Source organism: Bombus vancouverensis, chromosome 14, assembly GCF_051014615.1.
Source record: "Bombus vancouverensis nearcticus chromosome 14, iyBomVanc1_principal, whole genome shotgun sequence".
Lineage (NCBI taxonomy): Eukaryota > Metazoa > Arthropoda > Insecta > Hymenoptera > Apidae > Bombus > Bombus vancouverensis.
In genome coordinates this window covers 4534891-4555436 of record NC_134924.1, presented here as the reverse complement: position 1 = coordinate 4555436, position 20546 = coordinate 4534891, and the positions used below count along the sequence as shown (strand labels likewise).

Genomic DNA, 20546 nt, shown 5'->3' with positions numbered 1-20546 from the left:
CTTTTGTTGATTATTCTGTGAAGAAAGGTCAAGGCTTTGCGATGAGACGAGCACGGTTAGAGATCGTCGTTTTAATACGCCAGATCTACGAAAGATAAGCAGAAATCCCTCTCCGTATAAATATTCATAACTCTATACACAACTGTCTTCGTACTCTTTACCCAGCCAAGGAACACGACGACTCTATCAACATTGCGAAACAACAGTTACAACATGTCACACTTGTGAATGCGTAGTGATTATATGTTTTTTAGATGTACTAGATTTAGAATTTAGGTTTAGATGACCAATGTTCACACGATATGACACCTGTTCCCTTAGTTGTAACCACCACAGCAATGCTCTTTCTTTCGATATGTCACATCTTTTCAATCCTTTCCAGATCGCTGAGTATGTCGTTAACCCTTTCGCTCTCGATTTTTCTTTATACAGAATTTTGTAAATGATTAATTTACCAAATGATAAATGTATTCGTTTTCAGCAAAACTGCTGGAAAATTTTAGCACGATTAACTGTGCGATAAAAGATGATTCTATTAATAGTAATAATAGCAATAGTTATAGTAATAATTATTAACAGAATTAATTAAAAGGTAGTTTTTCTTAGAAACAAACAAACTGTGAAAGATCTCTCGACCTCAGAGGGTCAAAGTCTAATTAATCGCGAGCTACTTTATGTCTTGCGGCAAGGTCTTTGCTCTTGTGATCTCTCATCTGTTTCGTAAGTGCAATAAAGAGCTTGCAAACGAATGCTAATATAGTGGCGGACTGTTGACTTAATAGCGAGTTAAGTCACCGTTAGGAATCTCGAGTGTTTCAATTGCTTTGAGATATTAAATTCTCCGCACTTTAGTACACATTCTTTTTTTCTTCGAATAATTTCGTTTAAAAAGAAATTCTTCTCTCCATCGTCGTTTAATAAATGTTGGATCATCTTTACCACAATTGTCGAATATCTAGCTTTTATTTTGTAAAATACAGCTGCGAAATGTAGCACAAAAATGTACATATAGAATATTGTCTTGCGACAGAATTGACTCAACTTCCACCGTCCCGGAGTTGCACATTTTCTAGCGAATAGTAGGAGCTTCTTGGCGCAAACTTTCGAATTTCCTAGAAGAAACTTCGATAATATATCTATGAAGACAGTTAGCATCGCGGTGACCATTAATTGCCATACCGTTAGAAGCTTTCGTGTATAAAAATAAGAACGAAAATTTTCCTCGTTCCATCAAACGTGTTCCATAAAACACTCTACGTTCGACCGAAAAGAAAATTTCTTTCAGAAAGCATGTTCGTTTCAAAGATCACTTAACGATGATCCTATACCAAAGTTCACCCATTTATCTAGAAAATTCCAATAAGAAATTGCACGATTCTAAATTCGAAAACGGCGAACTCAGCGATCGATCTCGCAAATCCTGCTTCCCAAAAACAAATTTCCTGGACCGAATTGATCTTTCGAATTACTAAAATTTGAATTTAATCTTCTAGGTACTGTCTATGAGCGAGGAACTCAGGCGAGCTCTGTACACGAACAGCGCCGTCTCCATAGACAACGACGTCATCGTTCCCGACCTGGTTGGCACCACCGAGATCCTCAGCGACGAGCACAGAGAACAACTGTGCCGGCATTTGCCTGCCAGGGCGGAGGGCTACCTCTGGACCCTCGTTTTCAGTACCAGTCAACATGGATTTAGTCTAAACAGTATGTACAGGAAGATGGCCAAAATAGAGAGCCCAATTCTCTTGGTGATAGAAGATACAGAGGGCAACGTAAGTTCTAGAAGTTTACTTTGAATTTCACTCCCAGTTTCTACGTTGATTTGCTCTTCATAATATTACGCTCCCCTTTATCCCATATTTTTATCCTATTTTCTTTGTACCTTGCGTTAGTATACCGCGTTAATTCTTTGAGTGTTTAGCATACATTATATGCAAGCAACGTGTAGTATTGCTTTACGCAGTAAGATATTACCAATACATATACGTAGGATATAAATGAGAATTAACAATATAGTAATTCACGCAATAAGTTAATAACAAACTGTCGTTTGTTGCAGAAACAATATCTACCTGTTTGTTGAATTGACAAATTACGTTTCAAAATCTCAGTTGCTTGTTTCAAAATTCCGTAGTACATTAAAATTACATACAATTAAATACTGCTAAATATTTGGTTATTTTAGTAAACGCTCGGAGGTAAAAGAAGAAAGCCAGGAGCTATATTTCTTTTATCTTGTTAATGTCGTTAATGTTACATTATGACCAAACTGTACTGGTTGACAGAGTCTAGAAACTAAAGTGACAAATTATATACAGTCGCTTATAACTTTCGTTGCTTGCACGTACTCTCGTTAAGATGGCTAGAGCGTGACCGTGTCACGTGCAGAATCCGCTGCGAGAAACCTCGAGGCAGAGGATTCATTACTCATTGCACGTTATTAGTGCCACAGCCGGCGTACTGTGAATCATCCTTTCCACGTGTTACAGGTGTTTGGTGCGTTGACCTCGTGCTCTCTGCACGTGAGTGATCATTTCTATGGAACCGGCGAATCTCTTCTCTTCAAGTTCACGCCCAGATTCCAGGCGTTCCACTGGACTGGGGACAACCTTTACTTCATCAAAGGCAACAACGAAAGCCTTGCCATCGGTGCCGGAGAGTGGGTATCATTTTCTAAGTGTCTTCGATCTTTTATCGAACGAATTTTTACTCGGTCGAAACGTTAATACCGGATCGAATATGTTAATTCTGTTAGACAAATGTTTTAGCGAGGGATCACTGGAAAGAGATTAATTAGAGAGGATTATATGTTACTTATGCTAGGGTAGATTAATCTGTTATGAAACGGTGGTTTGGGAGATTGCGTATGAAGGATTAATGCCTTGTTATACAAGTTACATTTAGTTATCGATATGGGTTTTTGATTAGCAAAGAATATTTCAGGGAGGGGAACAGATAAAGTTTTCAAAGCTTCGTTATGTACTGTTACCTTAGTCTCTCCGTTGTATTCGTTCGTCCTACTTTTTAAATTTATCTTGGAATTTGCTATAACTTGTGCTATCTTCTTGCAACATCTTGCAACAATGAGCACGTGGGAATGAGTAACTTGTTTCTTGAAAATTAAACATCGATCGTGTATTTACCTATTGAGATTAGAAACTGATCAAAAATGGAGTTGATCAACTGAGTTTCTAAGTAGATTGATATAATTGAGTGAACCAAAGAAGCACTCCTCATATACAATCTATTTATATTATTCATATCATAATGTTTCTATAATATCATTTAATTCTTTTCCATTGAAGTTCCATCAAATTAACAGATATCATTCGCTGTTTTGCAGTGGCAAGTTTGGATTGTGGCTAGATGGAGACCTATACCAAGGCAGGTCACAATCTTGTAGCACGTATGGAAACGAGCCGCTGGCACCGCGAGAAGATTTCGTGGTGAAAACGCTGGAATGTTGGGCATTCATATAGGACACAGCCTCGTACTCCGTGTTCGCGACTTCGCCCTCACCGCAGCCTAATTTGACTTGAATTCCGAGAAAGTCTCGCGTGGAGGTTGATCGTCCCCAGAGAAAAATTATCGCACGGAGGACAATTATCAAGATTTCCAAGAGACATTTTTCCAGAGGAGATTAAAGTCGATTAACGGGATTATCGGTTAGCTCGATTACCGTCGATAGATTTTTAAACAGAGAGACCCCAGACGTATTTTGTTAAAAGTCAATAGGAGATTTTTCGAGTGAAAGAGAGAGAGAGAGAGAGATGAAAGAATTGTAATTTTTAATGAATGGAAGGTAGAAACGTTGATGATGAAAAGGAAGCTGCAGGAAAGAATGATGATGATGACAATGATGAAGAGGTATGAGAAAAAATGTGAAGAACAAGTCCTAATATATTAAGGCAGAAACGTTGATTTAAGAACTGCGAATGACTATAACTGATAAATTTGTCGTTTTAATCGTCCTACGTTTGTTTTTCTTTTTGTTTTAAGTTGTCGTATTTATTTTATTTTTTTTATATATATACATACACGCACGCATATATGTGTTTCGTTGAATGAATCGTCGTTGCTGTCGTTAATAATTCTGATTTCACGCGATCGCATGCCGTTTGAGTAAAGGATCGAAGGTTCGACCACGATGACAATGAATTTGTTATAACGATGATGATGATTATGATCGTGGTGTTGCCTTCGAACTAGTCGCGAGTATAATAATAATATTAATTGATAATAATAATGCGTTGTTCCGAGAGATTATGCGATCGCCGATGTGTTTTACGGTGATTGACGATAGCGAGTAAAAGAAGAGAAAATGAGATGAAAGTGTGAATGATAATCGAGATTGAAAGGGAAAACAAATACGTCTCCACAATGGAGAGAATCGATTATGCGAGAAAGACGGAAGGAAATTACGAACCGATTGTTACGGATATATATGATGATCACATTAACATCATCATGACGGTGATGATTATACAATACCATGATACAAACACGATACTACGAGTATGCTAAACTAACCGTATTTGTTGATGTGTAGTTATTGTAGATAGATGAATGTAAATATATATATTACGAAATTGTTAAGGAAACAAAAAAATTAATTTTAACGAAGGAAAAAACACAGTATATGATACCACGCTAAAGAAAGAGAAACACACACGTTGCAGAGGACACTCTGTGTAGTTTGTCTCATGTATATCCCGAAGGACACACATTAATTAAATATATATATATATATATGTACACGAAACACACACATACGATTCGAAGAAGATCGTGCAACATACACCACTGAATCGAATCGATACGATGATACTCTGGATGTAAAACGATCCTAGGATCTGCGAGCAAAAGTAGCTTTAGAAGAGAATGAAGAAGGAGAAGATAAGTTTGTACTGATCTTACGCTGATGCATGCGACTGCCACAATGTTACAGTGATAAAGATCGTAAAAGAGATTAGAAAACACGATACCGATTATATTGTTGACACGATGGAAGGCGAACCAGAAATTGTAGAAACACGCGAATTAGAAGTTCAGAGCAGCGCGTTCGCTTCTTGTGTTTCGAGTGACCACAACGAACACACACGCCTGTGCCTCGCTTCGCTCTCTTTCTCTCCCTCTACTATAGAGCACACACAGTTAACATGACATTATAGTATCTCAGTTTAAACTTTATACAAAAGTAAGATCTACAGATCAGAGCCGAAGGAAAGAAAGCTTGTTGTTGCAATGACACTCTTATGGTTTACTTCATAAGAGCGTCACACAAAACTCAGACAATAAAGAGGAGTCTCGCCGTGGTATCGATCTCTTTTTCGTTACGCACCCTGGTAACACCGTTTGTAACTTTCTCGTTCGACGAATGAACCAAGATATACATTGTTCGCTATTGCCAGTGAGCCGGCACGGTTTAACAACTGTGTCAAGAAAATTTATAGTAGTCTATATGATTCGCTCGAAGGACAGGGAGAATTTTGCAACATATCGTACTATAAAGTTTTCTATACTGCGTTTAACTTTTCTCTCGGCTCTGAAGATCAGCGAATGGATGTCAATCGTAAAATACACACAGACACACACGACCAGAAAAATAAAACTGTTCGAGCTTATAGGTCTCTTTACTACTGTGAATTAATTAGGACCGATAGACTGTCGCGAGAGAACCCACCGTTTCTACCGCTTTTTAAACGTGAATTTTTTGTTTAAGGACGAGAGGAGAATGTTAGATATTAAGCGCTGTTTAACAATAAAATAGAAACACGCTGCGTTAGAAGGCATCGATCGAACATCAGACGTAGGTTTTATAATCGATTATGTAAATTGATTTGTTTTCGGGTCGGTCCAGGAATGTGTGAAACGACGACGTCTGGTAGCGAATCCCGGTTTGTTCTATTACGAAAAGAATTCTGTAGCGATTTCATAATGAGACAAAGAAAGAGGAGAAGAAATTGAGACGCTATTTTGTACCATAGCGAGTTGCCATTCCTTTCAATTTATTAGGAACAGTTCCCGATGTTTCTGCGATTTTCGATCTTCCATAGAGTACTGCATTTTTAAAAACATTTATTATTTAACATCATAACAGAATTGTCACGTTAAAATGATTCAAGTTAATCGGTAGCAAACGATCTTGTTCGATTTATGAAAGAAGGCTTAAAAAACAGCACGACGAGACGTTATAGTAGAAACACAACTTATAGTATATTTATTTCAAATTACGTTTACTACCGACGTGGATTGTTGGATTGAATTGTTGAAAACGGGCTAGAAGATTGTAAAAGCGAGTGGAAATGGAGGAGAAGCGAAAATTGTAAATTTGAACGAGCGTATTTCCGTGCACTGGTTATGAAACGCACTTTACCGAATAAAGACAAATAGAGCGAAAACGATCGTCGCTTAAAGCGGAAAAAAAATCTTATGGAGCACGGTTTCAAGTAGTAAAAGTGGGAGAAACGCAGCTATAGAAAGCACAAAAACTATGTGTATTCAAATTACGTGTAGCTATCTATCAGCTTCGTTAGGACTAGTTGTCAAGTACATAGTACACGATCATAGCGTTGTGTAAGACATATAAAGTTCTAGCGTCTATAGGCATTACTCTCTTGTGATACTAACGAGTTAAAAAGGAACGAAGATACAAAAGATGGTAAAACAAAGTCCGGTTCGAGTGTGTCACTTTCTTTCGTGGCAGCGGAAAAAGGCCGTTGTAGATGGAAATTCTGATAATAATGTATAATATATGTACATCAGCCAGGACAATACGAATTTACATAGAACGCGAGAGCAAACACGGAGGAAAAAGAAGAAAGGGAGGTATAGAGAAGCGAAGTGTGCTCGATCGTGGCAAATTTGTCTCTTTCTTTTCTGTTTGAGAAGGACTCAAGACCCTCGCCTCTAGATGCCGAAGATCCATGGTATAAATGTAATATTGTAACGTGAAATAAAAGAAGATGATGTGTGTCTGAGAAAATATACGTTTTTCTCTTTTGTTTTCGTTCATTTTGTTCCTTCTTTTTCTTTTGTCATTGGCGACTGGAATGAATTCTTGCGAGAATCCTACAGAGGAAAATCATTTATATTTTTAGTTTTATAATTTCTCTTTATTTACTATAATTTCGTCTTACGCAAAATTGTTGAGGCGCGTGCAACATAACCTAAAAACCAATTCTAAGTTTCCTTGGTAGTATTTCTTCAGACAAATACTCTTTAAAATCATCGGAGGGTCATCTGTTGAAATTAATTTGTTTGTAACTTCGTCTCTTGGTTCTCTAGAATTGGTCAGAAATTGGCGGTTTCTTTAAATGCTATCGGAATTTCTCGATCGACCTTTCGGGAGAAGTTTGTCATAGAAAACGAAATGTGAACTGCCCGGAAGAATTCTTGCTCTTCCGTCGATACGAACTTTACCAATCTTCAGAAACATTCTTTGCACATTGTAGGTGTCGTCGTCTGATCTGAAATACATATACGCTACTGCCTTCACTGAAGAAACTGTAAATTAAGCGTGCCCTATGTAAGGTCGAGAGATTCTAATCTTCGAATGATGATATTCTTTTTCTTGTGCGACCGGTTGCTATGTATTTGCGCGCCAACTCAATCGTCACCTCGAAAAGGAAGTGAATCGATACATCCCTTACGACAAATACAAGGATCTGGTTATTAACTGAGATGAATAATAGCTTGAGCACAGTATACGTTTCGATCTTAAAACCGATATCCTTCGCTGTCAGATTTTATATCTAGAAATTAAAACTCTTTTATCTCGCTAGTTTGGAATTTTAAAATTCATTTCTTACGTAACAATTTCCTGACGCTCTAAAGTAAAAGTTGACGAACAAAGATGAAAGATTACACTCTATCGTATCAATGTGAGATTATTATCGACAAGTATTAATCAAAGAACAACATTGAACAAAAATTTGATATGTAGCGATTTATTTGACGATGATGTACAACGATGAATTCTGACAGTCGAGGGATACGAATAGAAGATCTCCCGCCAAAGAATCGATTGTTAATTGACAATGCGAAAGGAAAATCACGATATATTGGGTTGGCAACTAAGTGATTGCGGATTTTGTCATTAGGTGGTATCTACAAAATCCGCAATCACTTAGTTGCCAACCCAATATTATCTCATTCATGGACACGTAGAATACGAAAGCTGAATAGCTCGCTGTATTAACCATAGAGGAAGAATCGAATAATTAAGCGTTCTAGCTTTCTACGTTCGTGTACGAGTTGCATTTCGTAGCGGAAGTAGAGAGAGAAAGAGCAAGGAGAAACTCTGTTGCAACCAGAGCGAAGAACGAGCAACTAAAAGTAACTAAATAAATAAGAAGCTCACACGAGAAATCGTACCCGTAATAATCGCATAAATATATGTATCTATGATATAATAGTTAATTAGTGGACGTTTAGCGAATTAAACAAAAAGAGAAACAACAACACTCGTTACAAAGGAGAAGAATGAATGAGCAAATGCAAGATGGTGGATTAGGGCAACAATTTCTGTTAGAAACGAAAAAGGACTTTTCTTGGTATACACGTTGTCAATTAGATTCAGACTGACCGCAGGGATTGAACATGCATTAACAAAATGGAAAAAAAACAAAAAAAAAAAGAAAAAAAATATATAAATCGTAAAACAACAATTCGATGTTCTTCGATGTTTAGTTAGATATTGTTGTCGTCGTTGTTAACGATCGTTACCGAGGTACGATCCTGCCTCTCCAGGATGGCGTAGCGTGAAGAAACTCTTCGGAAGACTTTAAAGAAGGACAAAAAAAGAAAGAATTATAATAAAAAAGAAGGCAGAGATTGGGATAAAAAGCTCAAACGTAAGAGAAATCGGAGGAACATCAATAACACTTTGATAATATCACGACTAATTGTAAGAATTGGTAATTACGTTTTTCTAATCCGGTTCTAATCAAATTTTATCGATCGTCAAAGAGAATCGGATCTTCACGCTATGTCCTTGAACCGTAGTCTATTTTATACACGTAGACAGCAAACAGAGACGAAAATTCATAAAGAGGAACACAAAGAGTTGTTCTTATCTTGCGTCTATCACGATTGAATGTGCTTTAACGCCGGTTTTTAATTAGTTACTCGTGGTTCGACATAATTTACGACTAAATTAAAAGTAGTCGATCGATTCTTCGTATAAATGTAGATTAAACTCGAGAGGATCGGTTATCTTTCTAATCAATATATTGAGCTTATATGTTTACACGTTAAATACACGTGCGCTTGAACAGGACACTGTGATATACGGCTTACGTTAAGGAAAGTTTAATGCGTTGCTATTTATTTGCCATTCTCGCTGATAACTCGGTGTACACGTTCTGAATATTTTTCGAATCACTGAGAAATTTTTAGTAATTTCTGACTACATATTCAAGGTCTTATAATCCAAAGAAATTAGCTACAAGATAAGCGTTCTGTTTTGTTACTATATCGCGATAGCAAAATCGACGACGTTATCTTCAGCTTTAGCAAGAATTCATAAGAATTTGTTAGAATTTTAAGAACGAGAAAAATTTCGTTTTATGGAAGACGTTATTGTTTTTTTTATCGTCTTTCAACGAAAAATCGTCGGCTAATTAGTACCATCGTAAATTACGCAGTATTTTATAATTGCTATTATATATTTTCTAACTTTGTTTATTCTTATCCCCTTTCAGAGTACTTGAAGATATTGTCATACGATGACGAGGAAATTTCATTATACATCGTATATTTCATTAATTCTTTTCTTTTTTTTATTACCGTTTCATTATACTTAAGCGTTATACTATAAGCCGCTTATAGGCCGAGCTGGTCAATTGCGAAATTCTCGATTACTTTGCTTTCATATATCGTACATGTGATTATTGTTCAATTAAAAAAAAGAGAAACAAACGAGAAAGATGGCAGATAAATAAGTCTAAGATACTTAGGGTGAATTTTAAAAAACAACGTGTGTAACCTCTAGAGATCAAAGTTGCAATGTTTTCTCTTATTTTATGGTATTGATCATCATGGCATTTGAGCGGCTTGTGTATCATTCGTATAATTTGAAAAACGTACTACGTTTCTAATACATTCTTTTTCTCTCTTTTTCCGTATTTTCGATTAAGGTAGATTAAAAAAAATCGCACAACCATGAGCAAATCACACCAAGCAGTAATTGTACCACGTGTCTCACTCGCAAACACGATATACGTATAAGACTCGAATTTCCTCCGTGTAAACTGCGCAAAAGATATTCTAAAAACATTTTTACACTGTCGCGCTTCGTTACCGAATCGAAGAGCCATTCATCCCCGCGATTTCTCCAGAGGGAAATTGTCTTTCCGATCGATCGGTCGACGGTTCGGTTATAGGATCGTTTTCATCGATCCGAATAACCGTCATCCGACCGATCGAGATAGAAAGAGACAACGGAAATAAAAAGGGACGTTGTTTCTTCGTACTTGATACATTTTCGTTCAAGATATCGAGCAACGACGTTATTCTCTGATCACCGAATTTTTGCATCGAGAGGCCGAAAAGAAAAAATATATCAGTCACGTTAAAGCAACCACATTGTTCCATCAAGTTCAGTTACCAAGAGAGAAGAGCGAAAAAAAAGAGAAGAATAAAAATCATCCAGTCTGTCACTGACAGTTGAAAAAGCTTTCGAGAAGCTTAAGAATATCAAAAGGAAATAAAACATATCCTCTCCTGGTTTAAAAGATGTTTCATGTTTCCAGTTTCGAACCCTTACTCGAAGGAAAATCAAAAAAAAAAAAAAAGAAAAAAGAAAAAGAAGAAAGAGAAAAGAGAAAGAAAGAATCGGAGCGATAGGGGAGACGAAGGCCCTCTCGAAACACACATAACTCTCTGGACCAATGAATTTTACACTAACTTACTAATGTACTGTCGCCTAAATCGCCACTTTATCGTGAAAGTAAGTTTCTCCGCCGCGTCTGGATTCCTTGAGAGACGCCATTCGACAAGAATTCGAACGATCATTCTTCACGAGGTTCTCACGAGCAGTAAAATATACCGCTGAAAATTTACAAACAAACACACTGTGTGTCTATAGTAATCGTATATTAGCCAATTGTATACCGTGTATGCGGGATTGATATCGTCAAATAATGTAAGATTGATCGAAGGAGATAAAAGAAAAAAAGAAAACGGAGGATGCATGTTTGCGAGCTGTCGATTTATAAAAGAATAGATCATATCGCGTGTGAATCGTTAATTGAAATATATCACAAGACAGATTAGCGAATTTTATTTTCTGTCCAATGAACTCTGTTTGAGAAACAGCGATCATTTTTAAAAATTCCGTTCTTATCTAGAAGATAGTGATTATCATAAGGATAACGATAATTGTCGAACGTTGTTATATTTTTATAAAATCGTTGATCTATATCCCAAAATACGTATGTAATCGCAAACGTGTCCCCTCTGTTCCAAGGAACCGCTTGTAGAAACGAAAGAAGAAAGGCGAATGTTCGTGTGTATGCATGTATATAACGTATATATATACAGTACACAGACAGGAGGCGTGCATGTGTGTATATATACTATCAAACACGTGTACATTGCGTATACATACTAATACATAAAGTAAAAGTTTAGCGTCGCAGCGTACATACTCAGCAAACAGAAAAACCTGTAGCGAACGAGGCCACTATACATATATACATAAATATACATATACATATATATTATAAATATATACATAAATTATAAATATATACATACGAGTAACGATTAATTGTAACGTTGTAAAGCTGTGAGTAAACAAAAAAAAATTACAAAAAACAAAAGAATTACGAGTGTAATGATGGCATCAGAGTTACTAAACCGAGATAGGAAATACCGGAAAGATAAAGGGGATTTATTTTTTTGCCAAGAGAATTTGCCTCTCCCGGTATGCGATGTGGTATGGATTAAGAAAAAGAAAGAAATGCAATAAAAAAAGAGAGTATTTTGCGAATTGAACAGAGAGCGATGCAAGTACTTTGTTGCATGTTTCGTGCGTTATATATATAATAATATCGACGTCAAAATAGTCAATCTTGTTCCGTTTGCAAAGGAGCTGCGGATCACCTTTGAATGCGTGTGTGCGTACGTACGCTTCGTGAATTGTGATATGTGTGCCGCACACACGCATATATGTATACACAGATGAATATACAAGAGATATTCAATAAAGCGCAGATATTGTGAAGAAAAAATTCTAGTGTTATTCTTCCATTAATATACGTACATTTATATTTTCGTCTTTTATTGTACATTATTATTATCTCGTATTGTACATTATTCACTTAAAAGAAAAATCAATCAACTTAAAACATATTTATTATTATGAATGTGATAATATCCTACTTGCTTTTAAAATATTCTTGAAGTTACTGTTGTACTCGTTATGAAACATATCGTATAATCTAAACTATTCCTCAAGTTATCTTTAAACCTAATCTTATGATAATCTTAAATGTCACGTTCATTAAAATCAATATGATCTTTAAACCAATTTATTATAATTACAGTAAAAATCCATTTATACGATACGGTACAAGACGTATCGGATAGCAATCAGTCGAATACTAGAAATCCACTAATTCCTCCTTCGAGTTCGACAAACAGGCTTTCGACAACTGGGATTTTATTGTAAATCAATTTTACGTCGTGTCTTTCTACTACAAATGGCTGTAGTAAGATTCGTGTTGAACCATGTCTTTCTTAACGTCTTGAACACTAGCACAGCCTGCAAATTGATTTCCAAATATTTATAAAATTGTCCATAATAGTATTGAAATTTCATGAAAGTAGCTTTAATCGTACCTGTCAACGCAAATGTAACATCAATTTCTTTCCTGAAGACTTCAAGAACTGCCCTTGCACCTTCCTCACCACCGTAAGACAGACCCCACAGCATAGGCCGGGCAACAAAAACCTAGAAATCATGCAAAAATAAGAATTGAGCAATTGTAGGATTTACATGACTTATATTGCAATTTGATATATAGTTACCATTTTAGCACCCAGAGCAAGTGCCTTGAAAACATCAATTCCCTGCCTCACACCTCCATCCATATAGATCTCTATTCTGCCGTTTACAGCTTCCGCTATTTCTGACAATGCCTCAATCTACAAATCATACATTATTTTTATTATTTCAGTATTATTATTAACTATTGTTATCTTTAAACATTTTATTTTATACTTCACGATATTATTTATAATTCTACAATATTATAATACAACGTCAGAAGATACACTTTATAAAAAAATAAATAACAAACCGTTGCTGGAAGAGTGTCAACTTGTCGGGCGCCGTGATTTGAAACGATGATTCCTGATACTCCACTTTCAATGGCTAACAGTGCATCTTGTGGGGTAAGAACTCCCTTTAAAACGATCGGCAGCTTTGTAATACTGCGGGGAATAAATTGAATTAGTACGTCTCCTAACTTTTACAATTGCAAATCATCAAACTTTCTAACAACCTTTTCAGCCATTTGATGTCTTCCCAGGTCAAGGAAGCATCAAACAAGTTCATAACGTATTCGCTTAAACCAGAGCCACTCTTGGCATTGTTTATTTTACTGGATAACTCTCCCTCAAAATTTCCTAATCTGAAAATATATTTTCATATTTTATTGTACAATTATATTTTATATATGTTAAAATCTTATTATGGTATGGTATAATAAATACCTCAGATGAGTTGGAAGAGAAAATTTGTTCCTAATGTCAGCACGTCTATCACCGAACAGCGGTGCATCGACGGTAAGGACGAGAGCTTTAAAACCAGCGCGCTCTGCTCGTGAAACTAAATTTAGAGTAACATTACGGTCGTTGTATATATACAGTTGGAACCACTTTATTGCCCTTGGCGCAGCTTCTGCGACTTCCTCAATACTACTTGTTGATATCGTTGAGAGTATGTAGATCGTACCTGCTTCCTGGGCAGCTAGAAATAAACATTTTAATTCGGTTTAATTTCTCTCACACTTACACACTTAATATTCGAAAAACTTTTAAATTACATATAAATTAAATTTCGTACAATTTTATTAGAATGAACATATGTTCTACCTAGCGTGTTTCGTATTGAAATTTTTGCGCTTTTCACTAAGATTAAATTATGCTTATGAGAGTGTTACAATTTTAATATTAAACAAGTGACGTTAATACGTTGGCCTCACGGTGGTCATCGGTGACTTATATTACAAAAATCTTTTAAATGATTCAGATAAAATAAATTTTACAGACTAAAATGTTCTTTTTCAATTTGAATGAATTTTCAGAGAAAAAGTTCGTAAACACGATATAATTAGATAAAATGAAATGTTATATATTTCAGTGCATTTCGAAAATTCGCGTGACAGTCAACATGTTGGAGATACAAATGAGCGATCTACTACAGGATGTGTTTTCAAATATATCGAATGCATTCGGTCATCGAGAACTGCTTCGATCCTGAAGGATCGATCCTCAGTCGACGCGTGGCAACCGTGTCTACTCCATGTGTTTTATCACAAAAATTTATCCAACACTAATATCTCACATCGAAGATAGCAACTGATAAGCTGTAAGCAAATGCATATACATGAGGTTAGTTTCGTGTAGATAGTTCACAAAGCCAGTGGCTGGCAGCGGGATTTCACAAGTGTCATCACGCGACATGAGTGTATCACGATGATGAGAAGAAATGTTGTGAGCCTGATAAAGTTCTTCCTTCTGGCGGTTCTCACCGTGTTCCTAACCGTCGTCATATTCCGCTATGTACGAACGTCACCTAACCATGAAATCGTGACACCAGTTACCGTATTGGTGGGCATTGAAGGTGACAGTCAGAAAAATTTCGTCGATTCTAGGCAGAATCTCAACCATTTTTATCAGGTATGGGTTAAAGACCTACTCATTATTGACAAGGCTGATGCAAGTAAAACAGGTTTAGCAATAGCTTAGCCTTCTGCATTCCACGCAGTAGCGTACATCACTTTCGTGAACCCCGATGTAAATTATATTATTTTATATTAATGTTAGAACTACCAATGATTAAAGTATAAGGTTTGTGTATCAAAGAAATCAATTTGAAAGATATATAATGCAAGGAAACAAACAAATATCACAGGAAATATACAGTTGTAAATTCATAAAATTTCTATGAAGAAGGCTATTTTGATTAGTTTGGTAGTTCTAGTCTAAAGATGGAATTTAATTCCACAATATAATGTTTGAATAAAATTTTTAACAGGACTTGGATGAAAAGATAGACTGGCATGATTATAAGACAATTGAAGAAGACAGGAAAAGAACCGGTATAGGTGAACATGGAAAGCCAGCATTTCTATCACCATCTCTCGATGCATTGAAGGAAAAGTTGTATCAGGTAAATGGTTTTAATGCTGCGCTCAGCGATGAGATCTCAATGAATCGCTCAGTACCTGACATTAGGCATCCAGACTGTAAGAAAAAGAAATATTTAAGAAATCTTGATTCAGTTTCTGTGATAGTTTCCTTCCATAATGAACATTTTAGCACTCTAATGCGAACTTGTTGGAGTGTGATTAATCGTTCACCAGCGTTTCTCCTCAAGGAAATAATATTGGTAGATGATGCTAGTACCAAGGCAGAATTGAAAAAGCCTTTAGAGGATTATATAACTGAACACTTGACAAAAGTGAAAATTGTAAGACTAGAGGAGCGTTCTGGTTTAATTAAAGGTCGTTTAGCCGGAGCAAAGATTGCAAAAGCAAAAGTACTTGTATTTTTGGATTCTCATAGTGAAGCAAATGTCAATTGGTTACCACCATTGCTGGAACCCATTGCACAGGATTACAAAACTTGTGTGTGTCCTTTTATTGATGTGATAGCTTATGAGACGTTCGAATACAGAGCTCAAGATGAGGGTGCAAGAGGAGCTTTTGACTGGGAATTGTATTACAAACGGTTGCCATTGCTACCTGAAGATCTTCAAAACCCAACAGAGCCATTTAAAAGTCCAGTAATGGCAGGTGGTCTGTTTGCCATTAGTGCAAAATTCTTTTGGGAACTAGGTGGATATGATCCAGAATTAGATATATGGGGAGGTGAACAGTATGAGCTATCGTTTAAGATATGGCAATGTGGAGGTCAAATGTACGATGCCCCTTGTTCAAGAGTAGGTCATATTTATAGAAAGTTCCCACCTTTCCCTAATCCAGGAAAGGGAGACTTTTTGGGAAAGAATTATAAGAGAGTAGCAGAAGTATGGATGGATGAATATGCAGAATATATCTATACAAGACGTCCGCATTTGAGGTCGTTGAATCCTGGGAACTTAAAAGAGCAAAGAGATTTGAGAGCTAGATTACATTGTAAACCATTCAAATGGTTTATGGAAAACATAGCTTTCGATCTTGTCGATGTGTACCCTCCTGTCGAGCCTGACGACTTTGCATCTGGAGAAATTCGTAACATGGGTGTGCCAGAACTGTGCCTAGACTCAAAAAAGCGAAAAAAGGACGAACTTGTTGTAGTTGATACCTGCATAAAGGATAATCCCAAAATTATAGGAGAACAAGAATTCAAACTGACTTGGCATAAAGACATTAGGCCAAAGGATCGTACAGAATGTTTGGATGTTTCTAGAGGAGGTGCAAAGGCTCCAGTCACTTTGTATCCTTGCCATGGAGGCCAAGGAAATCAATTATGGCGTTACAATGTTGAAAAACAATGGCTGATGCACGGTTATACGTCGAGATGCTTAGACACAGATCCAGCAAGCAAAAAAGTCTTTGCAGCGAAATGTGATTCGTCTTCTGCTACGCAAAAGTGGAGAATCGAGAAAGTAAATATGAAAGCTATTAATAACTGGGATAATGTGGGACCCAAACGACATTAATTCCTCTGCCTTTTATTGCCGTAACTTTCTTAGTCTCTAAACGTCTGATGTTTAATTATATGTATGTGTATATAAACTTATGTTCCATTTTTATTAACTAGTCATCTAAAATCGTAATATTTGAGTTCGGTTTGTATCCATCAAAATACGAATTTTGAGATTTGCGAGCTTTATTTATATAATACAACACGATGATAATATTACTCTTTTTTTTTTAAAGCAGTCCTTACAGTATTTCCATGGTAACGCATTTCTTGACGCATTTCTATCACTGTAAATATTGTACGAACCCTCTGTTGTGCCTTAAACATATAGCTGCATTTAGAATATATACGAATATATCTCATAATTATAATGATTACTTTATAAAGTAACTTCGCTTCAAAGCTCAATTTTTATCTATTATGGATTATTTTTTATTAATACAGTATATATTTAAGGGTTACAAACGGACTGATCGACAGAAAAAATTTCTTTATTGCCAAATTTCTCAAGGAGCTAATTAAGTTCTTTCGACTGAAATAGAATATACTATTATAATGTACGACCGAACCGGCAGACGAATAAATTGTTTCCTGTACAATTATAAAATAAAAAATTCTACAATCGAAACACGGCTAAGCAATAATAAGTGACTTTTTTAAACAAGTGACAATGCCTGCAAACATATCATCTTATTGCATATATAATGAATTACCGAGCATTTAACTTTTTATATAGTCTAATGCGATTTTTTATATATATTTGTACCTAAATAATGAAAAGACAACAATTTAATTTCTGTACAGACTCGAATAAATTAAAACAAACAAAAGAATTATCTATTTTATAGGAAATCATGTACTTGTTTATTCAATTTTACCGTGCTCTACGTTGTAACATTTTACAAACATGAAAAGTTCGAATGTGATCGTCGCTGACTAACCGAACACAACACGCGTTTGTGATTGCAACTATTTTTGTAAAATATTTGCATAAGTTAATAAACATTTTTACTAAATCTATATATGTTATATAATGAATGTGTTTGGTATTTAGAGATTAAATATACGTATCCATATAAGATACTGAGATTATTTAAAAAACAAGAAAAATAGGGAAACTCATAGTGGGACATTATCATAATTGATATTAAAATGCAATATTTACCTCTTGCATTTGCACATTCACCCTCAGGATGCGCCATACGTTGCATAGCTGCTGGTGCGACTCCCAATGGCATCGAGATTTGTTCACCTAAAATCCTGGTGCTTAAGTCCCTCTTGGCAACATTTCTTAGAAATCTTGGTCTTATCCTGTATCTGTAAAATGTTACATTTTTTTTTAATTAAAAAGATTAGAGAATAGATTAGATCTACGAGATCAACTCGCATTTTTTTGGTTGAGCAATTGGTAGTTTAGATTAATTTTATAGTGAATTTAGAAATGTTCATTGTTTAATTCATTGTTTAATTTCATTGTTCAATTAGTTCTATTAGATGTTTCATAAAATAAAAGATCTTTAAATTTTTACAGAAAGTGTCCAAATTATACGAACAATATCAAGACTGAAAAGAGTAGAATGACGAAAGAGTTTCGATTTTATAATCATTCCTTTTCATACAGTCTTAATAGTAATATAAGTTAACTGCTCCGCATTTAAATTTACTTTTAACGATAAACTATTATTTTTTAAATACCTTTTGAAAGCATCCTTATTTAGCTGTAAACTGAACTGCTCGCCCGCCCCAGAATTGTAATAATCTCTGACAGAAGGTGTTAAATGCGTGCTAGCATATTTCTCGAAGTCCTCAATACAGATCATTTTTTGAGCCATGGTGTCTTCTGAAACCGGATGCGAAATTAATTTTGCATTTAACAAGTCCTGTATGTTCAATATAATTTACAATATACAATGATTCCCGGAAATATTTAAACTCTTGCCACTTTTGTGTATATATTGTATATATGTGTGTTGTAAATTAAATAAGACATTTAATTAGACATTAATAAGACATTTTGGCATTTCATTAATACTGTACCTTGGAAAATTATGAAACTAATTTAAAAATATCTATAGAAGTTACAGGTTATTCATTGCAAACATATATTCAGTAAAAAATTAGTACATATTATAAATCGTTATAAGGTAAAGGTGGTCTCACTAGATTATTAATGATTTTATTATCGCGATGATGGCGATTATTAATGAATTATTAATATAATGAATAATTTAAGTACTTTGGTGATCTCTGCGAAATACATATTTGCACTAAATACTTCGTGGCTTCTGTATGTACATTTCTCAATTTGTTTCAAATTTTAATAATACAGTTATGATAGTTGAATCTCATTACAGTATTCAAACAATTTCAAAATGTTTCGAAACACGTATAATATATTCATTTCGCATGTAATATATTCACAGGAAATTTCTATAAATGCTCGAATATTTTCGTGAGCTATTGTAATTCACCGTATACACGTATAGAGTACGAATTTTCATGCGTATACAGGAAATTTTAAGGTGCGAAAGTGCGCTATTATACAAAAATATATGATACTTAGTTAAATACCCGTTATAATTTTTAATTAATTAATCTTCAATCAATTCATTCATTTTAATTAATTTTCAATTTTAAGTAAAACAAATTTCTATTTTATTTCTATTTATCTATATGGCGTCCATAAAAATATAAATTTGCAGAAAAATCCGCACTCTGCACATATAATTTACAAGACTTCAAACAAATTACCGTTTTGTACGTTGAAAGTACTGATTTCTAACGAACTATTAACGTGACACTCGCGCGAACCCAGAGATACGAAGAAACTGCCCGAGTCGGAAGAGCGCCGCGCAATTTATGCACGATAGATCAATTTCTATTTTACAGCGGATCACTCAGTGAATCGGTTGATTTCCCAGCAAGGAAAACATATGATTAAATGACTTCCATAGTCTCCACGATAACTCCTATTGCCAAGATAACCTCGGGAGAGGTAGCGTGTCCAGTAGTATTACAGATAAAATTATTTGCTTTATCCAGAAACCGTTTATCTTTGCAGAGTTAGTGAAAGACGCGTGTGTTGTCCTGAAAGGCGGAAGATGAATCGCTCGCTGTATTTTGAAATCAACACTGGGATGTAATTAACAATTATTGATATAATTAATGAACATAACGATACCCGTTATATGTAATGTGTCCCTCGCTTCGACTTAAATTCTGTTCTATCTCTATTCCAATTCACTTTTATGATCATCGAGCGTTAATTATTTATTGTTGTTGCTATCCCTGCAAATAGTTATCCAAGAAAATTTTATTTTAGTTATATGGCGAAACATGTATACGCGCTATCGACTATAAATATTAGCACATATATAGACACTACATATATAGACTCGTTATATCTATTGGACAAATCTAACAAATTTTATTTTATCTCATATATTATGCCATAAGGCACAAATCACGCGGATGAAATAGTAGACTTATTGCGAAGTAATTAAAAATGAGAGCTACGACAAACATTCGATTGATACCAAATACACATGCTACAAATATCTTAAAATTTCTGACTAATAGTGTATATCATAGAGGATTGCAGACTTAGCGTTTCATTAATATGTTACAAGAAATTACGATTGGCAAACCAATATAGCGTAGTT

At 35.2% G+C, this 20546-nt stretch overlaps 3 protein-coding genes across 19 annotated transcripts in view; 2 read left to right on the top strand and 1 right to left on the bottom strand.

Annotated features, from left to right (window-relative positions):
• The window catches only part of mtd (TLD domain-containing protein mustard), a 302195-nt gene extending 295207 nt beyond the window's left edge, over positions 1-6988 (top strand). For all 17 annotated transcript variants that reach the window (XM_076624102.1, XM_076624100.1, XM_076624098.1 and 14 more), the window contains 3 exons: positions 1494-1775; positions 2493-2662; positions 3347-6988. In XM_076624102.1, coding sequence (XP_076480217.1) covers positions 1494-1775; positions 2493-2662; positions 3347-3482 — 588 coding nt within the window. In that variant the 3' untranslated portion in view covers positions 3483-6988. The remainder of the gene's footprint in view (positions 1-1493; positions 1776-2492; positions 2663-3346) is intronic.
• Positions 6989-12247: 5259 nt separating this feature from the next.
• Hao (Hydroxyacid oxidase) lies at positions 12248-19800 on the bottom strand. Its single transcript, XM_033343689.2, has 9 exons — positions 19636-19800; positions 18580-18724; positions 18050-18201; positions 13726-13981; positions 13515-13643; positions 13311-13443; positions 13039-13155; positions 12850-12961; positions 12248-12772 (listed from the first exon to the last, which is right to left on the bottom strand). Exons 2-9 carry the CDS (start codon positions 18714-18716, stop codon positions 12705-12707), a joined length of 1104 nt encoding a protein of 367 aa, XP_033199580.1. The 5' UTR covers positions 18717-18724; positions 19636-19800; the 3' UTR covers positions 12248-12704.
• Positions 14296-17904, top strand: LOC117161909 (N-acetylgalactosaminyltransferase 6). The gene is made up of 2 exons (XM_033343688.2): positions 14296-14913; positions 15272-17904. The coding sequence occupies exons 1-2, from the start codon at positions 14710-14712 to the stop codon at positions 16898-16900; spliced, it is 1833 nt and encodes a 610-aa protein (XP_033199579.1). The 5' UTR covers positions 14296-14709; the 3' UTR covers positions 16901-17904.
• Positions 19801-20546: the final 746 nt, after the last annotated feature.